At 34.1% G+C, this 22,234-nt stretch overlaps 3 protein-coding genes across 4 annotated transcripts; 2 read left to right on the top strand and 1 right to left on the bottom strand.

The window, feature by feature from the left end:
• Positions 1-1,797: 1,797 nt before the first annotated feature.
• LOC111693985 (putative tRNA pseudouridine synthase Pus10) lies at positions 1,798-5,019 on the top strand. The gene is made up of 3 exons (XM_023460365.1): positions 1,798-1,954; positions 2,622-2,747; positions 3,990-5,019. Exons 1-3 carry the CDS (start codon positions 1,798-1,800, stop codon positions 4,616-4,618), a joined length of 912 nt encoding a protein of 303 aa, XP_023316133.1. The 3' UTR covers positions 4,619-5,019.
• Positions 5,020-9,864: 4,845 nt separating this feature from the next.
• On the bottom strand, positions 9,865-10,750 carry LOC106654797 (coiled-coil-helix-coiled-coil-helix domain-containing protein 10, mitochondrial-like). Its single transcript, XM_014374821.2, has 2 exons — positions 10,578-10,750; positions 9,865-10,373 (listed from the first exon to the last, which is right to left on the bottom strand). The coding sequence occupies exons 1-2, from the start codon at positions 10,616-10,618 to the stop codon at positions 9,971-9,973; spliced, it is 444 nt and encodes a 147-aa protein (XP_014230307.1). The 5' UTR covers positions 10,619-10,750; the 3' UTR covers positions 9,865-9,970.
• Positions 10,751-11,243: 493 nt separating this feature from the next.
• Positions 11,244-20,077, top strand: LOC106654795 (F-box only protein 42). Of its 2 annotated transcripts, none has more exons than XM_014374817.2 (7): positions 11,244-11,886; positions 11,948-12,291; positions 12,353-12,510; positions 13,842-13,972; positions 16,055-16,194; positions 16,539-16,654; positions 19,567-20,077. In XM_014374817.2, exons 1-7 carry the CDS (start codon positions 11,763-11,765, stop codon positions 20,036-20,038), a joined length of 1,485 nt encoding a protein of 494 aa, XP_014230303.1. In that variant the 5' UTR covers positions 11,244-11,762; the 3' UTR covers positions 20,039-20,077. The 2 variants fall into 2 exon arrangements, with proteins under 2 accessions (XP_014230303.1, XP_014230304.1); XM_014374818.1 differs by having other exon boundaries at positions 11,777-11,869.
• Positions 20,078-22,234: the final 2,157 nt, after the last annotated feature.

Below are 22,234 nucleotides of genomic sequence, written 5' to 3' on the forward strand. Positions count from 1 at the left end.
GTTAATTTGGGGTATGTCAGGGTGATTTCTGGTTGAAAAAAGGGTTGGAAAAGAGGAGAATTTTTCCATTTCACCAGATTTAATTTTTACTTATATTTTCATGTATTTTAAAATTATGCGATTTTAAGGTATATATAAGCCCTTAATCCTTGAGGATCTTCTCAGTGGTTGCGGCACAAGAACTGGGTTAGGTTCGGGCTCTGATTAAGGTTCAGCTTCAGGTGCAGCTGCAGCTGCAGGTTCTTGTATTTTCGAAGGCACTATACTTAAAAACTCTTTTACTTTCCAAGCGGTTTTTCTAATAAGTTCGGCAAGGTCTTTTCTCGATGCACGCATCGCGCTTATCTCCGCGTCCCTATCTCGCGCCTAAGCCCTACAGAATTTACCCACGTTCGCGTGGCCAAGAGGCCGGTCGTGCCAAAGCACGGGTCGCCTGAGGGCCGAGAGGCCGCGTCACGCCGAACCCGGACGACGAGGTTGCTCACCGCGTCTCCGCTCACACTCACACATCCACACACTCTAGCACTTGCTAGTGCAACTTCTTGTAGGCTCACGCACCCGACGAGGCTATCCGCTGGCACACCTATGCGCCACGCGGACACACACGTATCACAACGGTGCTGTGACTCTCACTCAACACACACAATCACCCAGCAAGTACTACTCACCAAAGACTATAGCTATCTCACTCGCAATCGCACAGGAATCGCTAACGAGAGTATTCTCAGCTGTGAGCTTCGAATAGGGCTGAAGTCCGATCGTCTACACAATCGGTCGACTACTGACTCAACTCGGCTCGCGGCCTCGCGCGTGGCCGCTCGGGCTTCCCCCTCTCTGCGGCCCACACGCGAGCCGCCCGTCCGGCCCGCAGACTGACGGGCTCATGCGAGAGCTTTGCTCCGATTGTGAGCTCGACTCCGCGTTGACTCGGCGTGTCACAGCGGGCCGCTATACGACCACCACGTCACAATTATGGTATGAGCTATATGTTTGTTCATCGCATCATTTGTTAATGCTAGTCGGTTGGAAGGTAATGCGTTGTTAGATGCATTAGGGATCTGAATCACTATGATTAAAACGAAATCAGAACGAATGCTATCATGTTTTCTCAACTAGAGTTATGATGATATCTGCTTCAAAATTCAAATTGGTGCATCTTCTCAGCTCATGACGTGATAATCCTCACTTCCTGACGTTGATCATATCATCGCTATTTCCCAAGTCAATTCGGGTTTTGACTTGTAATGAGATAATGTGTGAAACATTGAAGGTTTGAATTTTTTATCATACTACAACACACTAGTCATTGTTCGTGTTGGCATAGTATCCTAACTTAATTCATGTTATCCCCTCTTCTTGAAACAGTGTTACGAACTTTTTTCGAAAAATTTTTCTTTATGATAAAAGCAGGCCATATGGCTTTACTTGATTTTAATCTAATTAAGGAGAAATCGTGTAACAATATTGTGTAACGATAGAAAAAAAGACATACTTTTTCTGTATTATAATTTTTTTTATTTACTATATTATAAAATATTATAATACATTCATAGTGAGAATACATTTATTTATTTGTTTATTTATTTATATGGTACATTATTTTCGAACTCTGTCATTCAAAAATAGTCATTTATAGCATTGAATGGACGATCCTCTATAAATTCAATCTTATATGAAGTATTTTGCTCATGCTCCATTTCGTCATATGTAAATGGTTTCGATATTTTTATCGTAGATCCCATTGCAGAATTTTTTTACAAACCATTAGGGCTAGGATGAGTATGTGAATATGTGATTATGTCTTCATCAACTTCTCTGTTGGTTAGTTCCTCGTTGATATCGCTAATGAATGAACCAACACTTTCACACGAAGATGAATCAATTGACATTGTTGATTGTGATCTTAAAGTATATCCTGAGTCCTGGGAACCCCAGTCTCACCCCAGTGGACGGTGTGAGAATTAAATAAGGTTTATTGTTAATGATAATGAAAAAACAATAATTAATTTGAATCTCACACCGCTTCTCTGGCACAAAAATCCTAACATAGGGTCATGATGAGGTCCGAATTGAATTGGAACGCCGTGGCAATACGACTCGATCCAAGAAGTTCAGAGGGTCACTGGCTGCAGGGTTTAACCTGTCCACGTCCGATAAAACAAAATGCTTTGCATTTACCCCAACCCATTTACCGGTGTTTTATATGTTGCATATACTTCATGTACAATAATATACCTGGCACTTAATTTTTCTACTTTCAAATGAAATATGTCCTTAAATTCGCTTACTGAGTCAACTGAAGGCGAAATTTGTTATTTACGGTTAATGCCTCAATAAAAAATACAGCAAATGCGAACTTCGTGAATTTCTGCCGAATCGACTCGCTAGAATTTCATTTCCTCACTAAGTTTAAAATTTGCAATTTTTCAGCAATCGATTTTACTTAGTTTTTATTTTATTTTGAGGACAAAGATTGATTTGATTGAAAAACTTCATTTTTGTTGTTGTTATATGAACTTTCATTAATTAACAGCATTTTTTCTGCTTGAACTGAAACTTGGTTATAAATAAATAAAATTCACTCGTTATTACATGAAAAGTTATTATGATATTATTTATAGGTCGATATGTCAAAAGAACTCGTTTATTATGCCAAACACCGTGGTTTATCAACGGGAAAACTATAAGTAATGATTCCATTCAAGAATCTATCAGTATAGACATGAAGAAATACACTTTATCAGATGGTGAGTTATTTATTTAATTTTTTTATTATATTTAACGTAATTTTTGTACCTAGTATAGTGCTTTACGATTATGATACTAAAGCGATGTGCACAGATCTGGAGTCAGATAAACTTACTTACTGTTTAAAATGCATTTTAAATCTATGAAATTTTTAACGTGCTCTTGAAAACTACTTAATGAAATTATTAAAATTGTTAGCTTTATACTAAAATGAACTTAATAGTACTTTATGATACAAGGGCCATAATTAGTAACACTTTCTAACATGGCGTAGTTTAGGGCCCGAGTGCAGCAAGCGTCCTAATAGTCGCCTTAAAAAGTGTCCCCTATGGTACAAGTATCATACTCAATTTTATAGCACGTTACTTTAAAATGACGTACGATACTCGTGTCATGGAGAAATTTATGGTACTTGCATCGTAAAGTACTATTTCGCCCACACTTTCTAATGAGCAAAAATAGTATATTTTGTACCTAGGGAGTGAAAAACTGGAAAGTCTCAGAGTACGTGCAATTTATCATCCGAGGCGAAGCCAAGGTTGATAATCACGTGCTCTGAGACTTTCTTTTTTCGCTACATAGGTGCAAATACAATTTTTTGTGAATCCCCCAGCCTAAAGTAACATTTTGGTTTTGCTCAGCGGAAGTAAAATGTTACTTTAGGTTGGGGTGTCACAAAAACATTTTTTAACACTGCGTGCGCGAAACACGGGTTTTCTAACCTTAAAGCGTCAGAAAACCCTAGTGTCTCGCAAGCAGAGTTAAAAAATATCGTTTGCAACTAGTCCGCGAGGAAGTTGACTCACCCAGGAGTCTTTGCACCCTCGCTACGCTCGGGTGAAAACAACTCCTGGATGAGTCAACTGCTTCGCGCACTTGTTACAAAATATACTATTTGTATACTGGTGTACGCTAAAATTTCTAGTATTTTGTGAAATATTACGCTTGTTATTTATGCTCTTCTCATACTTTTGCTTAAAAGGCGAAACAAGCCACTCGTACTGAATGACTCCAGCCCTCGTGCATACACTATGAGCGAAAACGCTTTTTGAGCACTTGTTGCATAAATAACTATTGATTTAATGTCTTATTATTACCCTTATAAAAATTTCCAATAGGATCCCGCGAAATTCCTATTGGAATCCTATAGGACTCCTGTAGGAATTTCGCGAGATCCTATAGGAAATTTTTATAAGGGTACCTAAAATTTTATTTAAAACAACTTTACATGATTATTTCAGCTTCTAAATTCATTTGTTCTGGAAGGGAAGATGTTGATGTCAGAATGATATTAAATGGAAGACCTTTTGCTCTAGAACTGATGAATCCAAAAGTAACTAAACTTCAGATAGATGATCTTCAAACATTTTCTGACAATTTGCTAAAAAATCAGAAACTTACAATTTTTGGGAATTTGAAGATAGTAAATAAAAAAAGTTTAAATAAGTTGAAACTAGGCGAACAATCAAAAGTCAAAACATATCGAGCTTTATGTTTTTCAAAACAAAACTTTGATAAAACGACTTTTTTGGAAAAATTAACGCGACTTGAAAAAATTACTATAAATCAAGTTACTCCTGTTCGAGTTCTTCATCGAAGATCTTTATCGACTCGACCACGAATGATTTACGAAATACGAGCTCGGATCCCAAGCTCTCAAGAGTTAAATAAGTATCATACACATTACAATTTTTTACCCCCAGAATCTAGAGTCTTCATTGTAGATATTAAAACACAAGCTGGAACATATATAAAGGAATTCATAAATGGAGATTTCGGAAGAACTTCTCCATCTCTCTCAGATCTTCTAAACTGTAAACTGGAAATACTAGCATTAGATGTTACAAATATAAATTTAAAATGGCCATAATAGAAAATTATATATTTAATTAGCTTATACTGTGTCAGATATTTTGTACTCAAATCCCATTTATGGGTTGAAACTAACAAAAAAAAGGCCAAATGTTGAGACTCAATTTGACCTCAACTAGATTAGGACATTTCTATTCTGTTCATTCTAAAGTAATAAAACGCAAGTGTAAATAGAATTTCTATAAAAATCAAGATTATGATTCATATATGTTACTCTAAATCTGTGAATTACGTGTAATAAAATTTACTATAGAGAATCGTATAATTTTATTTTTTTACGTTCTTTAAATTCTGTTATTTTACAATTTGAAAGTAACGACATTTACTGGTAAACTAATAATAAAATTATGCACCATAATTAAAACCTTATGTTGAATTTGTTTATAGATCTTAAGTAAAATCCTACCATACATTTGAAGTATAAAAATGTACTTGTTACAGTGATTTTAGGATCATTTATTTGTAAATAAAGATGTATATCAATTACAGTTATGTAGCATAAAACTATCCAATAAATTCAAAATGTTAATAAACAAGTTTTTAAAATTTTCTCATTCCTGATGTAAAAGGACTTGGAGAGGTACTCGTTGTGGTTATGCCTTATAGATTAAAGCCAGTGTGTTACTCGACTTGTACGGGCTTGTGATGATGGGCATTAAGCCAAATAAATCAGTCTCTATTCCTCCGAAGGTCGAAATTATTTAATCTGTTTCTTCGCTCAATTTATAATTTTGACCTGGTCGAAAAGTTGCCTATTAGCTATAATCATCCATCCAGTTTTTAACCACTTGCAATAATCTTTAATAATTTTTATTCAAAAGTTTTTTATACAATTTGAAGATCACCAATAGATTCCTCATGCACTACTAGACATGTATGTTCATTAATTATGCTTCCAGACCTCAAAAATAAAAATTATCTGAGTTCCAAGTTCATGGTCATTGACTGCTTAGTGGGCTTTGATAATTTTTTAGAAACAATTTTAAAACCACAGATTCATTTGGTCAAATGTACACGTTCATTTAGAAGGTTACTGATTCCTATCAAAAGGTATTATTATAGTATATTTTGTAACAAGTGCGCGATGCAGTTAAACCTTTATAAAAATTCCGCGGGATCATATAGGAAATTTTTATAAGGGAAAAGTTTTTTTCTAAACGTTATGCATAAGCTGTGATAATCAAATGAGGGCACGATTACTATATCCGTGGTACAGCGAGGTTATGATCAATTCCAACAGAGGGCGTTAAAACTTGATATTTGGACTGTTTTAAAATATTCTAGTTGCATTTTGGTTGCAGTATTTGTTTTATAAAAAAATAAAGTATTAATAAAAAAATTATGAAATTAATATTTTCTTTTACTTTACTACATATATTTTCCTTTTATGCATGCAACACGTTCCTACTTAGGTTTCTTATTTTTTAGATTTCGTGGCAACAATAAAAAATTTTCATACCAGCGGCCCGAAAGTGACTACTTCCCTGCCGCTGCGCAAAGCGGGAAGAGCGATTTTCGGGCCACTGTGTATGAAAAATGGTATACAGGCCTATGCCGCGAAAAAAGAAAGCCCCAGAGCACGTGTTTATCGGCCTCGGCTTCGCCTCGGCCACTAATTACACGTACTCTGGGACTTTTCTGTTTTTCGCGGCCTAGGGCAGTAATATACTATTTAATTAATAATTCGAACATGTTAGTTCTAACGATTGTTTATATTTTCAAAATTAATCAGTTCTTAGTAAGCTTACTAACGACACGCATCAACTTGATTGTTTTGCCAATTTTTCAAGCAGCATTTGTTAAAGTATTTGTTAAAGTATTGTTTGTGCATCGTTAAAGTCTTTGTTAAAGTTATTAAAGTATTGTTTGTGTATTGTTAAAGTCTTTGTTAAAGTTTTGTGTAAAATGAGTGTACATCCTAATCTTCATTTTAAATTGGCAAATTTTTCGATTTTCCATTCATTCGAGAAGCTGCTCCCAACGAACGACATCGCGATCCAGTTTGTCGAAGCATTGGCATCCTATCGCGCAACTCTACGCCTCCAAAATGTTGCGATTTACCCATGAAAGTTGAAGAGTTTCCAGCGAAAAAATTGAAGTGGGTTTGGAGATGCTCGACTCCGAGATCGAAGAAAAAAGGTAGCATATCGTGTCGCAACATTATCAATCCTGCTTGTGGCACATTCTTCGAGGGTAAAGCCTGTCGCATTGAGATTCGCGATGCACTAGCAATTGTTATCTGCTTTGTAATGCAAATGACAGTAACCGAGACATACAAGCATGTTGAAGCTTGGCGCCATGAACGTGAGGGTATGGAGCTTAGTACTAGCACAGTAGTTGATTATTACAGTTACTTCAGAGAGATAGCTTAAGTAGTAGCATCGCAGAGTGATGTGGTTTTAGGTGGCATCGGCAAAACAGTGCAAATCGACGAAACTTTCTTGACGAAAAGGAAATATCATCGTGGTCGTGTAACCGAGCAAATGTCTATAATCGTGCTCGGTTTATACTGTAAAGAGGACAAGATTGGACTCTTTTTTAAAGTGAACGCGAAGAGTAAAGCAGGATTGTGACCATACATTAGAAAATATGTCGATCATGAAACTTCGAGGATTTGTACAGATAGTGCGAAGCACTACCATTGGGTCGAAAAAATGTTTTCTAGTAATACGGAGCATTTACAAACCAATCACAGCATTGGTGAATACGTCGAAAAGGCAAATCCTTTAAACACCATCAATGACTTAAAAAAACCAAAATAAGCTCTTGAAAAAGTCGATTAAATGTAGACGAACGCCAAAGTTACTCCACCAATATATGGCTCTGAATTTTTATAGAAGAACTTTTTTGCATCGATACAAGAATGATTATGGGTCACAAATTATGACATTTTTACTTGACATCAAGACCGTTTATTCAGGCATTGTTGACGGCGAGTTAAGAGAAGGTTTGACAATCAAAGATCTATACACCGTCATTTTCATCGTCTGAGCAAGATCAATTTCTACCCCCGCCGAAAAAACAAAGACTAGAAAATGAACTTTAATTGGAAAATTACAACATTGACAACGCGATTGAAAAAGATTACTCTGAATTTGATGTCAATGATTTTTGATTTTAAAATTTAAATTTTTAAAAAGTTTTTAATTTAAAATTTTTTTAAATTTCTATGATGGTATTTTTTGGCAGTGGGGGGGGGGGGGTTCGCCCCCCAATCCCTCCGCGGGGGCTTCGCTCCCTGCACCCGCTCCTCACCTCACCTTACATACCTAACTCCTTACATTCTCACATCAAATCGAAACATTAATGGTATCCGTAACAAGGTGTAAATTTGGGGGTGAGTCCAAAACACATAAAAGGTGCTACATCCAATCAGGTGAGGTTTAAAAATATTTTATGGTCTTTTTTTTTTTTAGTTGATTACGGCCCTTTCTGCTACTAGGCTAATTGGCCAACCTCACCGTTCTACCTAACGGTGGGTCTTGCGTGTATATGTAAGTGTGTGTGTTAGTGTATTAGCGTGTACCTATAGTCGATATGGTTGCGCCTCCCATACCACTGAGGTTACGCTTTGATAATGGTGTGACCCCCAACACCAGAGACCGCAGTTGAAGTGCACCGGCTTTTTTCCAAGGAAAATTTCCACGGATTACACCCAACGGTGCAAACCCCGCAGAAAAAATCCTCGGGAAAAAACCAGCCCACCGCCGGGATTTGAACCCCCGACTTCTATTTTATGGTCATATTTCAACAAGTTTTAGCGCCCTCTGTCGTTATTCATCATAATCTCGCTGTGCCACGGATCATATCGTAATCTCCCCCAAATGAGCAAAGAAATAGTATATTTCTCAACGGGTGCACATATGGTTTTTTAGCAAAACGAGGGATTATAGCACGAGCCGAAGGCGAGTGCTGTAACGAGTTTTGTTAAAAAACCATATCTGCACCAGTTTGAGATACTATTTTTTCCTACGAAAGCCTAAAATTAGCGGCAAAGTTGCGTATTTTAGGTTAGAGTGGGAAAAAATTTTTTTTCCGATGAAGAACCAAAAACTCGGGATAAGGACTGAGATCCTGAAAACTTGGGTAAATAACTGAGGAGAAAGTAAATAGACATTTAAGATGATTGGAAATTAAAAATTAATGTAAAAACGAAGCGTGCAGGTAGACAAAGCCCGCATAGGAGTAGTTACAGTATCTTCCCTTATAAAAATTTCCTATAGGATCTCGCGAAATTCCTACAGGAGTCCTATAGGATTCCAATAGGAATTTCGCGGGATCCTATTGGAAATTTTTATAAGGGTTATAAAATAAGGAGCTATTTTTTATTTTAAAATTAATAAAATTATAAATTATAAAATGCGTAATAAAATGGAGCAGTTTCATACATTGTTAAAAAATGTTTAAAATATTCCATCTGTTGCAAAATAGTTATTTATGTAACAAGTGCCCAAAAGGCGTTTTTTGGCACGAGTGGGTGTTTTTTCCGCACACCGTGCGCAAAAAGCTGTGCACGTGTTGCATACAAAATTGTATGCAATAGTAGGCGAAAAATACGTTCATTTAAATGAGGCGTTTTACCGCACACAAGTGTCCAAAAACGCTTTTTTTTTCGCGCACTAAAAAATGTGCGAAAAAAGACATTTTTCGTCATACTATTGCATAAAAAAGTTTTTTCATAATTATAAAAATGCAAATATATTTTTATCTATAAGTTAATTTCTTTATCATTTTAAAACAGAATAAAAAATTTAGGTTGATTTATTCATTTTAATTAAATTTTAATATTATTACTGTTAAAATAAAGTACCTTACGATTAGAAGTTTGCAATAAATTATATTATTTAAAATATTATTTTAATCCACATAAAAATTTTGTCTGGTCAAATTAATTAAAAAAATTTATGAACATAAGATTTAGATTAATTGCTTTGACTGATGACCACTAAAAGTAAATCAGTAAGTATGTTTGCAAAGAACATAGAAATTAATTTTAAGTTGAATATTTAAATAAATTATGTCATATTCAAGCACTAAGTTGATAAAAATCACAGTTTTATATGCTTTTAGTTCTATTGTTAATAAAATTTCTTTTTTAAGTTTAATTGATTTTCCTAATGGTTCTCATTTTTATCTTTATTTCAACTTTCTTATTAGTTTAAATTTAGATTGCTAAAAAATGTGAATTTGTCATAAATATATAGATAAATCATGGGAAGAAGAATTTTTTGAAACAAATACAAGTTGGTTCAACAAACTACTTCAACATTTTATTTGGTTGCTGTGCTTAGAATAAAATTTGAATTTACAGAATTGAAGCACCTTTATAGCTAACAATCATAATTCAATTTTAGACAAAACGGTTTTTGCATTGACGAATAGCTTCATTGAAACCTTCACACAATGAGATATCAGGTTGATTTTGGGCACATTCTAAAAATTGTTTGATTTCCCAAGCACATGCATTATTAGTAGTATTAGCATCAGAAGCTACAGGAGCTTGAGCTGGAGGAGCTTGAGCAGTCGGCTCGTTTGAACCTCCACTAAACAATCCGGTCATTGCATGGCCAATGGTGTGGCCCACTGCTGAACCAATAGCAACTCCGCCAGCTGTAGCAGCCATTTGACCCATGAGCGATGGTTGTTGAGGTTGCATTGGTTGAGCAGGCATTGGTGTTGCTGGAGGAGCTCGAGCTGGTAGACTATTTGAACTTGATCCATAGCTTTGAGTAGATCCATGAGAAGGTCTTGTGCTGGAAATATGAGTACACTAATTACTATAGGATTCTACAGAAATTCAACTGAATATTTATTTTGCATTGAATTTCAATTCATTAACAAATTTTTAGCAACGAATAACAGTCCAATAACTAGTTGTAATAAATAAGTGTTGCACCATGTTATGTTTTTTAAACGTTAAGTGCGGTTATAAAAAGTTAATCATCAGGAAAATATACCTTCTTGGAGGTGGACCTGATGCTCGACCACGACGAGGCATTTTTAAGAAATTAAATATAATTTTATTGCACAAAAAATGATATAAAATATGAACTCAAATTTATTCTTCGACAAGAGTACGTCTGCTCTGCCTTGAAACAATCTGACTGTGAATTTAAGCTGCACGTACAATGATATACTGAAAATTTCACAAGCTATAAGTAGCTAGCGCTATTGCGCAGGTCAACGAAACTACATTGGCAGTCAGCAATACAAATATGTTATAACTCGAGTTTTCAAACTTCAAAGAGAGAATTGCAAATAAAATTTTTCAATTTCAAATTATAATTTTCTTCGTTTAAAATTTCAAAAAAAAACGTCAAACATTTTGATTTGTACCTTTTAAAGACACCATTTAAAATTGTACGTAAATATTTAATTATATAACAGAACTTATTTATGAAGTAACAACTGCCTACTTTCAAATGCTTCATTATTTAAACATCAATATTATCAAGTTATTGACTATTCAAAAAATATACCATAAAAAAATTTTTATTATTAATAGTATTTGCATTCTGGAATTCTGTCAGTTAGTTATCAAAGGTTAATTTTGGCTCTCCTGATCAACATGTGCATAAATTATATAATAAATTGATGCATTATAAAATTTGCGATTAATATTTAGTAGTTGCATTCAATTAAGATCCAAATATAAGCAACGTTCAACTTCTCGCTTTATTGCATATATCAAGGTTGTAATATTGTCAAGACTTTAATTCAGTACCACCACTACGACCGTCACTGTCAGTGTCCTATTTTAGAAGCTGTAGTTTTTAGGGGAAAAATTTATTAATTCGCAAGTCACATCTATTTTATTAAATTTATGCATCTTTATTGTGACCAGTAAAACTAAATTCGTAAAGAATGGGAAAAATATACTTTAAATGGAACTTATGCTATTTTAACTAATTATTAGCAAACCACATTTTTTATCCAAACCTATACAACACAAGAAGTATACGAACATTTAATAGTACAGAAATGTTTCAATGCTGTCAATTGAATTGTCAAAACTTATGATTGAATCTAAATGAGTTGACTAGACTAAAAACATTTTATGTTATAACTTTGTATAGATAATATACAGTTTCTAAACATAAGTATTAAATTGAATTTTGAACTGAATAACTTTTTACTTCAAAATGCAATGTCAAATACACGATTTGCCAGATGAAGTTTTAGAATATATATTGAGTTTAATACCTCCATACACATACTTGCAAAGATGTATGTTTGTTTGTAAAAGATGGTACAAGGCTACAAAAAGTGAGATATTCTTTTTCTAAAATATTACTTATTAACTAAAAATAAAATTTTTTCTCCATAGATGTGATTGATCACAACAATACCCATTTCCAAAGATCAGTGGCCCATGGGTCATTGATATGGAGTTCTTTACCAAAAAAAGATTGCTCGTCAATTATCAGTAGAAGACACTCTCATTCTGCATGTACTGTTGGTAGCGCAATGTATGTATTTGGCGGTTGCACAGCAACTTGCACTACCTTCAATGATTTATGGAAACTAGATTTAGATTCAAGAAAATGGTTTCGACCCATGACCACTGGAAATTATCCATCACCTAAAGCTTGTGCGTCAATGTTAAATTATAAAAAATTTCTTATTTTATTTGGAGGCTGGTCACATCCTTCTCCATATCCTTTTTATCAGGTATTAGTTTTAGCAATTAAATATGCCTCTGTTGATTTTCATAATATTATAAACTTTTCAGCAATGGAAATTATTTAATGAACTTCATCTCTATTCTTTGGAAACAAATCAATGGATTGCCGTCAATTCAAATGAAATGCCACCACCAGTCTCTGCCCACTCTGCATCAATTCATGGTAATTTAATGATTGTTTTTGGAGGCATTACAAATGGCCATAGGTACATAATATTTTAAGAATATTCATTCTGTTTTGAACTTGATCCACTTATCTATTAATCCATTAACAATCAAGTAACTTGATTTTTTGGCAAATTTGTAACACAATAGTTTTCATGTTAATATATTTTGTAGAATTTAATGCTCTCTTCCATCTATATCAACAGGGTTATTTTTCTAGTTATTTTAAGATATTCACTTTTATAATAAAAATCGGTAGAATTTTATCATCAGTAGTGCATAGCATATTGAGAAAATTAAAATTTATATATATGCATACCAGCTAACATTTTTGACAATTATAAGCTATCAGCAAAATTTTGTTCACAATACAATGCATTTTTGAATGCATACCTTTTATTTTTTATGAATTTTTTAATTCATGTAAATAATTTCAAGATTCTTTGGTCAGTATTAAATTTTTTTACTATTTTTTGTGAAGCACGTACATCTTCTAGCTTCTATACTCATCTTTCATACCATATCTAAGAGCCTTATAAATGATAATTTTTGAGACTCTCTAGTTTCCTCTTAACAGGCTTACAGTTGACACTTTCTAAAAATTCATGAATTTTAATAATATATGTTATAAAAATTTTAACTTAGTCCTGAAGGAATTTAAACAAAAATTAAAAACTTCCAAATTTTTAATAAAGCGATAAGTAAGTTGTTCTGCCCAAACAATTAAGCTATTTTCAGCAATGAACAATCATCTCGCTCGAGATTGCGGTCATAACCATACTGACCCTGTATAGGCCGAAAAAATGTAAAAAAAAAGAGATGAAAATATCTAAAATAGAAAAAAATATTTACTCTTCGAATATAAAACAATAAAAAATTGTATTACTTTGTTTTTCAGTTGAATTAAAACGCGTCTAGGACACTTTTTGTTTCAGAAACAGCAATAAATGTGACTACATGCTCTAGATCATAGAGTAGCCTTTCCTTTTCATTAAGTATCCAAATTCGATCTCCAAGTCGCCGATACCATTTCGAAATATCTGCTAAAATTGAATTTTCAGTCCCCTCTCTTCGACTTTAACCCCCTCCCTTCAACCCCGAGGTTGCTCCCTCGATTATCAATGAATACCCCGTAGTATTGAGAATTTTAAGAAATTGTTATGTATGAATTTACTTCTCTAATAAAGTCGGAACACTCTCGTACAGCAAAAAAGAATATAGGAAATTCCGCAAAACGTATCTAGTACACGTGGATTTTAATTTAATATTACCCATTCATAAATACATGCCGTCGAGCTATATTTTATAGTACTTTATGAATTATATATGCTTAAACTGAATAAAATTGAAAAATGAAATATTTGTTTGACAGTACAAATGATGTATGGTGTTTGAATTTGGAATCTTATGATTGGAAAAAACCGATTACTTCAACTTTAAAACCTCAACCTAGGTATGGTCAATCACAAATAGCACTGGGCGATAAGCACTTATTGATTCTTGGTAAGTTTCTGAATGCTAAAAAAATAAAGTTTAATTTTTATCGGTTTTGAATTTGTGGTAGTTATTAAATGGTAAGCTAATAATGATCTTACAATGAGAATGTATATTTATCAATGTTATTTTGTTTCTTCATCAATGATTATAGTACTTAACGATACGAGTGCCATTTGTCACGGCGTAGTTTAAGGCCCGAGTGCAGCGAGGGTCCTAATAGCTGGGCCGAAAAACGTCCCCATGGCACGAGTATCGTACAACATTTTGTAGCACTGTGCTAAGTTCACATTTATGACCCCTTTTCCGAGGTTAGCGCATGAGCGTATGCGAGTGCGATGCGAACTCAGCGGTGCCAGAATGTGCGACTTATGCCACAGAAAAGCGTGCCATAGATGTGAACTTATGCCACACAGTGCTATAACATGAGTGAATTTATATACCACTGCTCGGTATAAATCCGCCATTTTAGAAGTATAGAGGCTAGATCGAAATTGCAGCAACGCGTTTATTGAAGGTTCAGAGAAAAAGTGCACGATTTCTGGTGTTATGGGAACTCCGAAGGCAGGGCAAGGTAGAAAATCGACTTTAATAAAAAATTTTAAGTAAATAAACCACGTTTCTTTTTTAATTGCAAAGTAAACGATGATAAAGTTTATTTATCGCAAAAATAACACCGGATTTTGAAAAAGCATACCCAAAAATCCCTGGAAATGGATTTTCAAAAAAAGATTTAAACTTTATCTATGATTTTTTTACAATTGAAAATTCATTCACAAATTTGTATTTTTGCGCGTTAATGGGTTAATTGTAAGTTTGATAGTGAGTGACAAGGCCACCAGCGCGGCTTTGACTTACTATCCAAATTTATCTACGAATTTAAGGGGAGTCATACACTAATTCACTCCTCTTTGTAATTTTTTTATATAAATCACAGTTTAATGTCAATCTACATTTTCAACATAAAATTGACATCTTTGAGCCCTAAAAAATGTGAAAAAAATTGCAGAATAGGCATTTGCATCTAAAAATAGCTCATTTTTGCTATTTTAGCCTTTTGGCACTGTGCGCAAAGTTCAGATCAAAGTTTTTGGATTGGGAGATCCTGATAGGTCTCAAAATCTTCAGAAAAGTATCTTTTATGGGCTGAGTTTCATGGAATTTTGATTTAGACCTTCATATCAATTCTATTATTCAATATGTGCTCAAAAACATTGATAACTTTTTTTTATATCTTGCTTTTTTCACATCTGTTGCAAAAAAACTTTGTTATAACTCTAATCAAAATTCCACAAAACTCAGCCCATAAAGGATACTTTTCTGAAGATTTTGAGACCTATCAGGATCTCCCAATCCAAAAACTTTGATCTGAACTTTGCGCACAGTGCCAAAAGGCTAAAATAGCAAAAATGAGCTATTTTTAGATGCAAAGGCCTATTCTGCAATTTTTTCACATTTTTAGGGCTCAAAGATGTCAATTTTATGTTGAAAATGTAGATTAACATTAAACTGTAGTTTATATCAAAAAAATGACAAAGAGGAGTGAATCGGTGTATTACTCCCCTTTAAGAGAATCTGGACCTCTTATTTTTACCGAATAAAACGCAAGAAATTTCTTTTATTCATATTTTTTTTTATAATCGAATTCGGACAAACGTCTCTGTGGCACTCTTCATTTTATTGCTGAGAAACAGTAGCTACAATTTCAGCCTATTGCTCCGCGAAGATTTACCGGAAAACTGGATAATAAATGTTAAGTTGTGTTTATTTGTTCGATTCCCCGGAAAAGTGCATTGAAAACTAAAGTCATTGTTGAAGTGTTTTTTTGTGAATTGGTTCAAATTTTACAAGTCAAAAATGGCTTCAAAATTGTTAAAAATAGACAAAAGACGCTTATGAGACGCGTGGAGGGTACAACCGAAATTGGGGTCTAGAATTTGGGCTTAGGGACTTTTTCATCTACTATAACATACCAAAAGCGTGTTCAAATCCGAGGACCCCTGGCGCATGATCATTTAAAAAATTCTGAGCCTTACCCATATATTTAAAAAAATAAATAACTAATTTGTTTTGTAATTAAAACATCTTTAGGAGGTTGTACTGGTCCAAATGCTGCAATCAATGATGTTTGGTTACTAGTAATGGAAGATCCTATTTGGACATGGAAAAAAGTTCAATTAAGTCAATCTCAAGCATCACCCACACGTATATGGTGTCATCAATCATGCAAGGTAATACGATTATTTTCGTTTTAAAATATAATCATACATAAATTACCTTATTACATAGTTACTAGTATATCATGGCACACGTATAATATGGAATTTTACAGCACTGTACTAAATTCACATTTATGACCCCTTGTCCGAGTTATAAGTCGCACTTTTTGGCACCGCGTCGTCCGCATCATACTCGCTACGCTCGTGCGGTGACCTCACTACGCTTTACAAGAAGTTAACGTTAAAGCAAAAAATTAAATTATCTCAACATCATTACCTTATTATATTATATAATTAAACAGTGTGTAAAATATTATTATTTTAAATTAACTTAACAACAATTTTATGTGCTGTAGGTTGGAAATTTTATTATTGTTTTAAATCGAAGCAATCAGTATCACTCTGTTGAAATGAATTTAACTTCGGAAAAACGCACACATTCAAATTATGCATCCAGCTCGTCATCAAAAAGGTAATTAAAATGTTTTTTAAGTGTCGTTATTATATTCTATAAGACCTCAACCTAAAAATCGCAATTTTTTCGATACTTTTATGCAACTTGGATGAATAAGCTTTTTCAAGAAAACCTGGAATAGGGCCAAAAAAGCATATGTACTGCACCCGTTAGATAATAGTTCTTTATACTTCAAGGTCTGGTATTCGTGCTATTACAGCGTAGTGGCTTAGGCGCCTACTGCTCCCATCACTAAACAATTGCCTCGACTGTAATAGCACCGATCACAAGTTCTTGATACATACAAAATTTGTCTACCTTATTGTGCGTTTTAAGGAGCTAAGTAATGCATAATTGTCATTTCCCATTTCATTTCTATTCATCAAACTTAGATCTCATTACTTTATAGTTTAATGCGCGATCAGAGTACTTTGTGCAAGACCATAATAAATGGTTAAGATTCTCATGACCTTCGTTGCATTCACGCTATCACTTTTTTCTAAGTGAGATGACAGTTTCGTTACTGGTCACGTTGCTAATTTAACTATCATGCGCTTTTGATATACTCTTTATTCGACTGGCTTTGTGTGGTCTTCAATTCTAACATCCCAATTTTTAAATTCAATGATTGAGGTCAGATAAAGCTAAATGCTAGTCAAGGCGATATTCTCGCTAACATCGGAAAAATAGAGTAATGTACCATTGTTGCGTCATTCCCTCCGTAAGGACACCCAGAATGTAGAAACCAATTTTACCCTGGAATTTCCCAGCACCCCTTTGGTTAATCTATTTTTTTAAAACCTATTTATCTAAGTAATTTTGACCATTTTAAAGAAAAAGTTAATACCCCTGGTTATTTTCTCTAAAATGTATATTTTTTGAGTTATAAGCGATTCATCATTTTCCTGCCGCTGCGCTAAACGGAATATTGCTATTTTCGGGCCACGGTGTATGTAAAATAGCATACCGGCCTATACCGGGAAAAAATAAAGCTCCAGTACACATGTTAAGGAGGTTCGATAGTAAACTTCATGTCTTTAGAAATGCCTGAAACTTTTTTATTTCAATCTAGTTTTCGAAAAAAAAAAAATCAAAAACGACGTCTTATACATGGGTCTTATGGGGAAAATTACAACAATGTCACAAAAAAAGCATTATGCAAACGAATTAGACTTAAGAAATGAAATAAAAAACTATTTTTTAGAAGGCCAAGAAGATATTGATCATTTTGAAAAAAAAAACAACTCGTTTTACAACACCGAATGCTCAATAAACAAGTCTAAAAACGTGAGATTCTGAGACACGCGAGCCGAAATGTCGCGTTTTTACACGTTCATCGCTGTATTTCAGCTAGTAAAAATAAAATTTACTCTCTGGAAAATATGTATTTCGATGGGAAATTTCCTCAGCTTTCGATTCAGACTACTTTGAAAAATCTTAAAAATGCGTTTTTTGAGATATTTAATGTTAAAAGTTTATTTTTACAATTTTCCGTGGAAAATGGGAAATTTTTAAAAATCTGACTTCACCATCGGAAAGCTGAGGAAATTTCCAATCGAAATCATATGTCACATATTTTTTTTAAGTGCGTTTAGGGGGTTTTTCAGCGAGATAGAAGTTAAGTAATTTCGCCTATAAGTGCCGTGCGGCCGCTGCATGCTGTTTTGCTAATAATATTTTGTTCCCATGAGTTGGTATCACTCCTTCGTGCCCGTGTATAAGCATAGGCGACCCCCTCGCCCCGCCTGCCCCTTGAAAGTGCTATCGAACCTCCTTAATTGACCTCGGCTTCGCCTCGGTCGCTTATTTCCCGTGCCCTGAGATTTTTCTGTTTTTCTCGGTCAAGGGCAGTAAGGGACCGAGGCGAAGCCGAGGTCGATTAGCACGTGCACTAGGGCTTTCTTTTTTCCCAGTATAGGCGGGTATGCTATTTTACATATTGCTACTTTCGGGCCGCTGGTATGTAATATACTAATTTTATACCAGTAGCCCGAAAGTGACCATTTTCCGTCCGCTGCGCAAAACGGGAAAATCTATATTTAGGGTACGAGATATGAAAAATAGTACACAGGCCTATAATGCCGCGAAATAAGAAAGCCCCAGGACATATGCTCGTCCGCTAATTACTCTCGGACTCTTTTGTTTTCCGCGGCCCAGGGCAGTAATATACTCAATATGATATAGTAATATTAATGTTTGACTAGACTTTAATATGTGCGCGCTACGCGCGCATGGAACTCTTATGAGTATGTAATTTAATATATGAAAGATATTATTAACTACAGACAGAGGGCGTATATAGATGACACTAAAATATTTCTTGTACTCACATGAAGTTGGCTCTAAGAGGGTTCAATTCGATCTATAATCGCAATGGCTCTTATATTAATTAGATTAGATAGTGGCGGGAGAGAGTCTAAAGAATGTTATATTTGTTACAGCACCAAATACAGGGCACACATTTGCATAAGCAATCGCCATTATTTAATATTACATTTCTCATAAAATAATTTATTTTCAGATAAAATTAATATAAAATTCTTATCTCTGAATTTTTTTCCGTTTGTAATACTACATTGGCGACTGATCACGGAATTATTTCAAATTAAAGTTTAGATGATCTGGCTCAATTTTTTTGTGTTAGAAATGTTCCAAAATTTTATTAATATTTACATGAGCTTCTTATGTTCCTATTTGCAAAACTTGAAGTTTTTTGTTCGCATTACACTCGTTATGCTCGCGCGCCAACTTCACTTTGTACTACCAGAAAATACGATTTAAGCATCGGAAAAGGGGGCATAAATGTGAACTTAGCACAATACTATAAAATTGCATAGGATACTCGTGCCATGGGGACACTCATAGATCGTTAATTACTAATGGGCTTTTATGCTTAATTATTACAATTTACGCATCAATTTTATTTTCAGACCAACTGTATCACACGGAAATAGTAAGGATTGGAATATTACTGGACATAATAGCCCCATTTCTAAACCAGAGAGTCGACATTTACAGTTACCTCCACTTGATTCAATAAAAATACAACCAGTTATTGAAAGTAAAGCATTCAAGAAGTCCATTGATAACAATTCACGAAGGAATCGTTTTGAAGAAATTGAAATTAAGTTGAAAAGCAATGAAAACTCCTTGACAATATATGTATTAGATATTAGCAAAATTATATGTGATTGCTCTGCTTCTTGGGTTCTTTCTGAATGTGAAAAAAGTAAAGGTCCAGATGAGAGAATTTTATACTCATTAGTGTTAGGTAAAGAAGAATTGATATTCTTTGGGGGAATTAAAAAAGAGCCAAGTAATTTTGAAGGGCAAGCAGAAGTTAATAATTCCCAAGTATACAATGATCTTTATTTTATAAATGTTCCTAAATATATAATTTAAAACTTTCCAGTATTTTTTAAAAATTTCTATGACGATTTGCATTAGTTTTTAAACAAAATAAAGATATAGTAATTTTTTGTTAGTAAACTTTAATTTTTTTTTAAATTCAAGAGTATATTACTGTAAAGATGAAGGTATAAAAAACTTTGTGCAATCAGAAAAGCTAGAAAAAATATTTGAAATATGTTTATCAAAAAAAAAGACACTGAAAAAACGGTCACTTTTAACAGTCGTGTGGGGCATCATCTTATTTCGAGATTGAAATGTACATAAGTTCAGGAGTTTAATATTCGTTCTATGCCTCTGTTTATAACAAGAATCTCAGATGAATTATAGAGCCACATTAAACTTACTGTTAACTCCAGCCGCTTATGTTTAGAGAGAATGTTTGCCGGTGTAACAATTATAAGATTGTATGCTGCAATACAATTTGTAGCAGTTCAAAATGTAATAAATATTTTTTCAAAGTTGACAAAACTATTTTTATATTTCATGGAAGTTCTATCCAAAATAAATGATTAAAGTCAATCAAATGAAGTATTGTTAGAGGTTGGCTAAAAATTAGACCAAACAGCTCAATTTCCTAGATCCATAAAATGTCCTTTTTGAAAGAGTAATAATAAAGAATAATAATAAACAATAACATTTTTCTGAAGTAAATTTTCAAAACGCCAGTTTGAAATTTACCAGGATAGAAATGTCTGTGAAATTTCCTTTGACGTTGACTCATAAGGTATTCCACGTTATAACTCTTCATTCACGAACATATTTATACGAACCCTTTTATACACTCTGCAACACAATTATCACAACAAAAAGTTGATTGAAATTTCGTTAATTTTCAAATGCTTCTATCTTAGCCAAACAAAACATTTCCAATGGTACCTTCTAAATTGCCTACAGAGCGCAAAAAAATCGGAGAAAACGATTTTTGTTTACATTACTCGTCGAAAAGAGTAATTAGCGATGGTGTATATTTGATTTAAGGTGATGCCTTGGCCACAATTTTTACCGACCGAGCACAGAAAATATATATTTTCGTAACTTTTTTCCAGGCTGATTTTCGAAAAACGGCTCTGTGGAGCCCTCCGTATTGATGCTGTGAACAACTGCACCAAATTTCAGCCAATTTCATCGGGTAGTTTTTCCGGAAAACAGGATCGAAATTTTTGATTACTGTTTGCAGGATAAAAAATTTTGATCCTGTTTTCCGGAAAAACTACCCGATGAAATTGGCTGAAATTTGGTGCAGTTGTTCACAGCATCAATACGGAGGGCTCCACAGAGCCGTTTTTCGAAAATCAGCCTGGAAAAAAAGTTACGAAAATATACATTTTCTGATCCAAATTCGATCTCCAAGTCGCCGATACCATTTCGAAATATCTGCTAAAATTGAATTTTCAGTCCCCTCTCTTCGACTTTAACCCCCTCCCTTCAACCCCGAGGTTGCTCCCTCGATTATCAATGAATACCCCGTAGTATTGAGAATTTTAAGAAATTGTTATGTATGAATTTACTTCTCTAATAAAGTCGGAACACTCTCGTACAGCAAAAAAGAATATAGGAAATTCCGCAAAACGTATCTAGTACACGTGGATTTTAATTTAATATTACCCATTCATAAATACATGCCGTCGAGCTATATTTTATAGTACTTTATGAATTATATATGCTTAAACTGAATAAAATTGAAAAATGAAATATTTGTTTGACAGTACAAATGATGTATGGTGTTTGAATTTGGAATCTTATGATTGGAAAAAACCGATTACTTCAACTTTAAAACCTCAACCTAGGTATGGTCAATCACAAATAGCACTGGGCGATAAGCACTTATTGATTCTTGGTAAGTTTCTGAATGCTAAAAAAATAAAGTTTAATTTTTATCGGTTTTGAATTTGTGGTAGTTATTAAATGGTAAGCTAATAATGATCTTACAATGAGAATGTATATTTATCAATGTTATTTTGTTTCTTCATCAATGATTATAGTACTTAACGATACGAGTGCCATTTGTCACGGCGTAGTTTAAGGCCCGAGTGCAGCGAGGGTCCTAATAGCTGGGCCGAAAAACGTCCCCATGGCACGAGTATCGTACAACATTTTGTAGCACTGTGCTAAGTTCACATTTATGACCCCTTTTCCGAGGTTAGCGCATGAGCGTATGCGAGTGCGATGCGAACTCAGCGGTGCCAG

This window comes from Trichogramma pretiosum, unplaced genomic scaffold (assembly GCF_000599845.2).
Source record: "Trichogramma pretiosum strain Unisexual culture from Peru unplaced genomic scaffold, Tpre_2.0 scaffold59, whole genome shotgun sequence".
Classification (NCBI taxonomy): domain Eukaryota; kingdom Metazoa; phylum Arthropoda; class Insecta; order Hymenoptera; family Trichogrammatidae; genus Trichogramma; species Trichogramma pretiosum.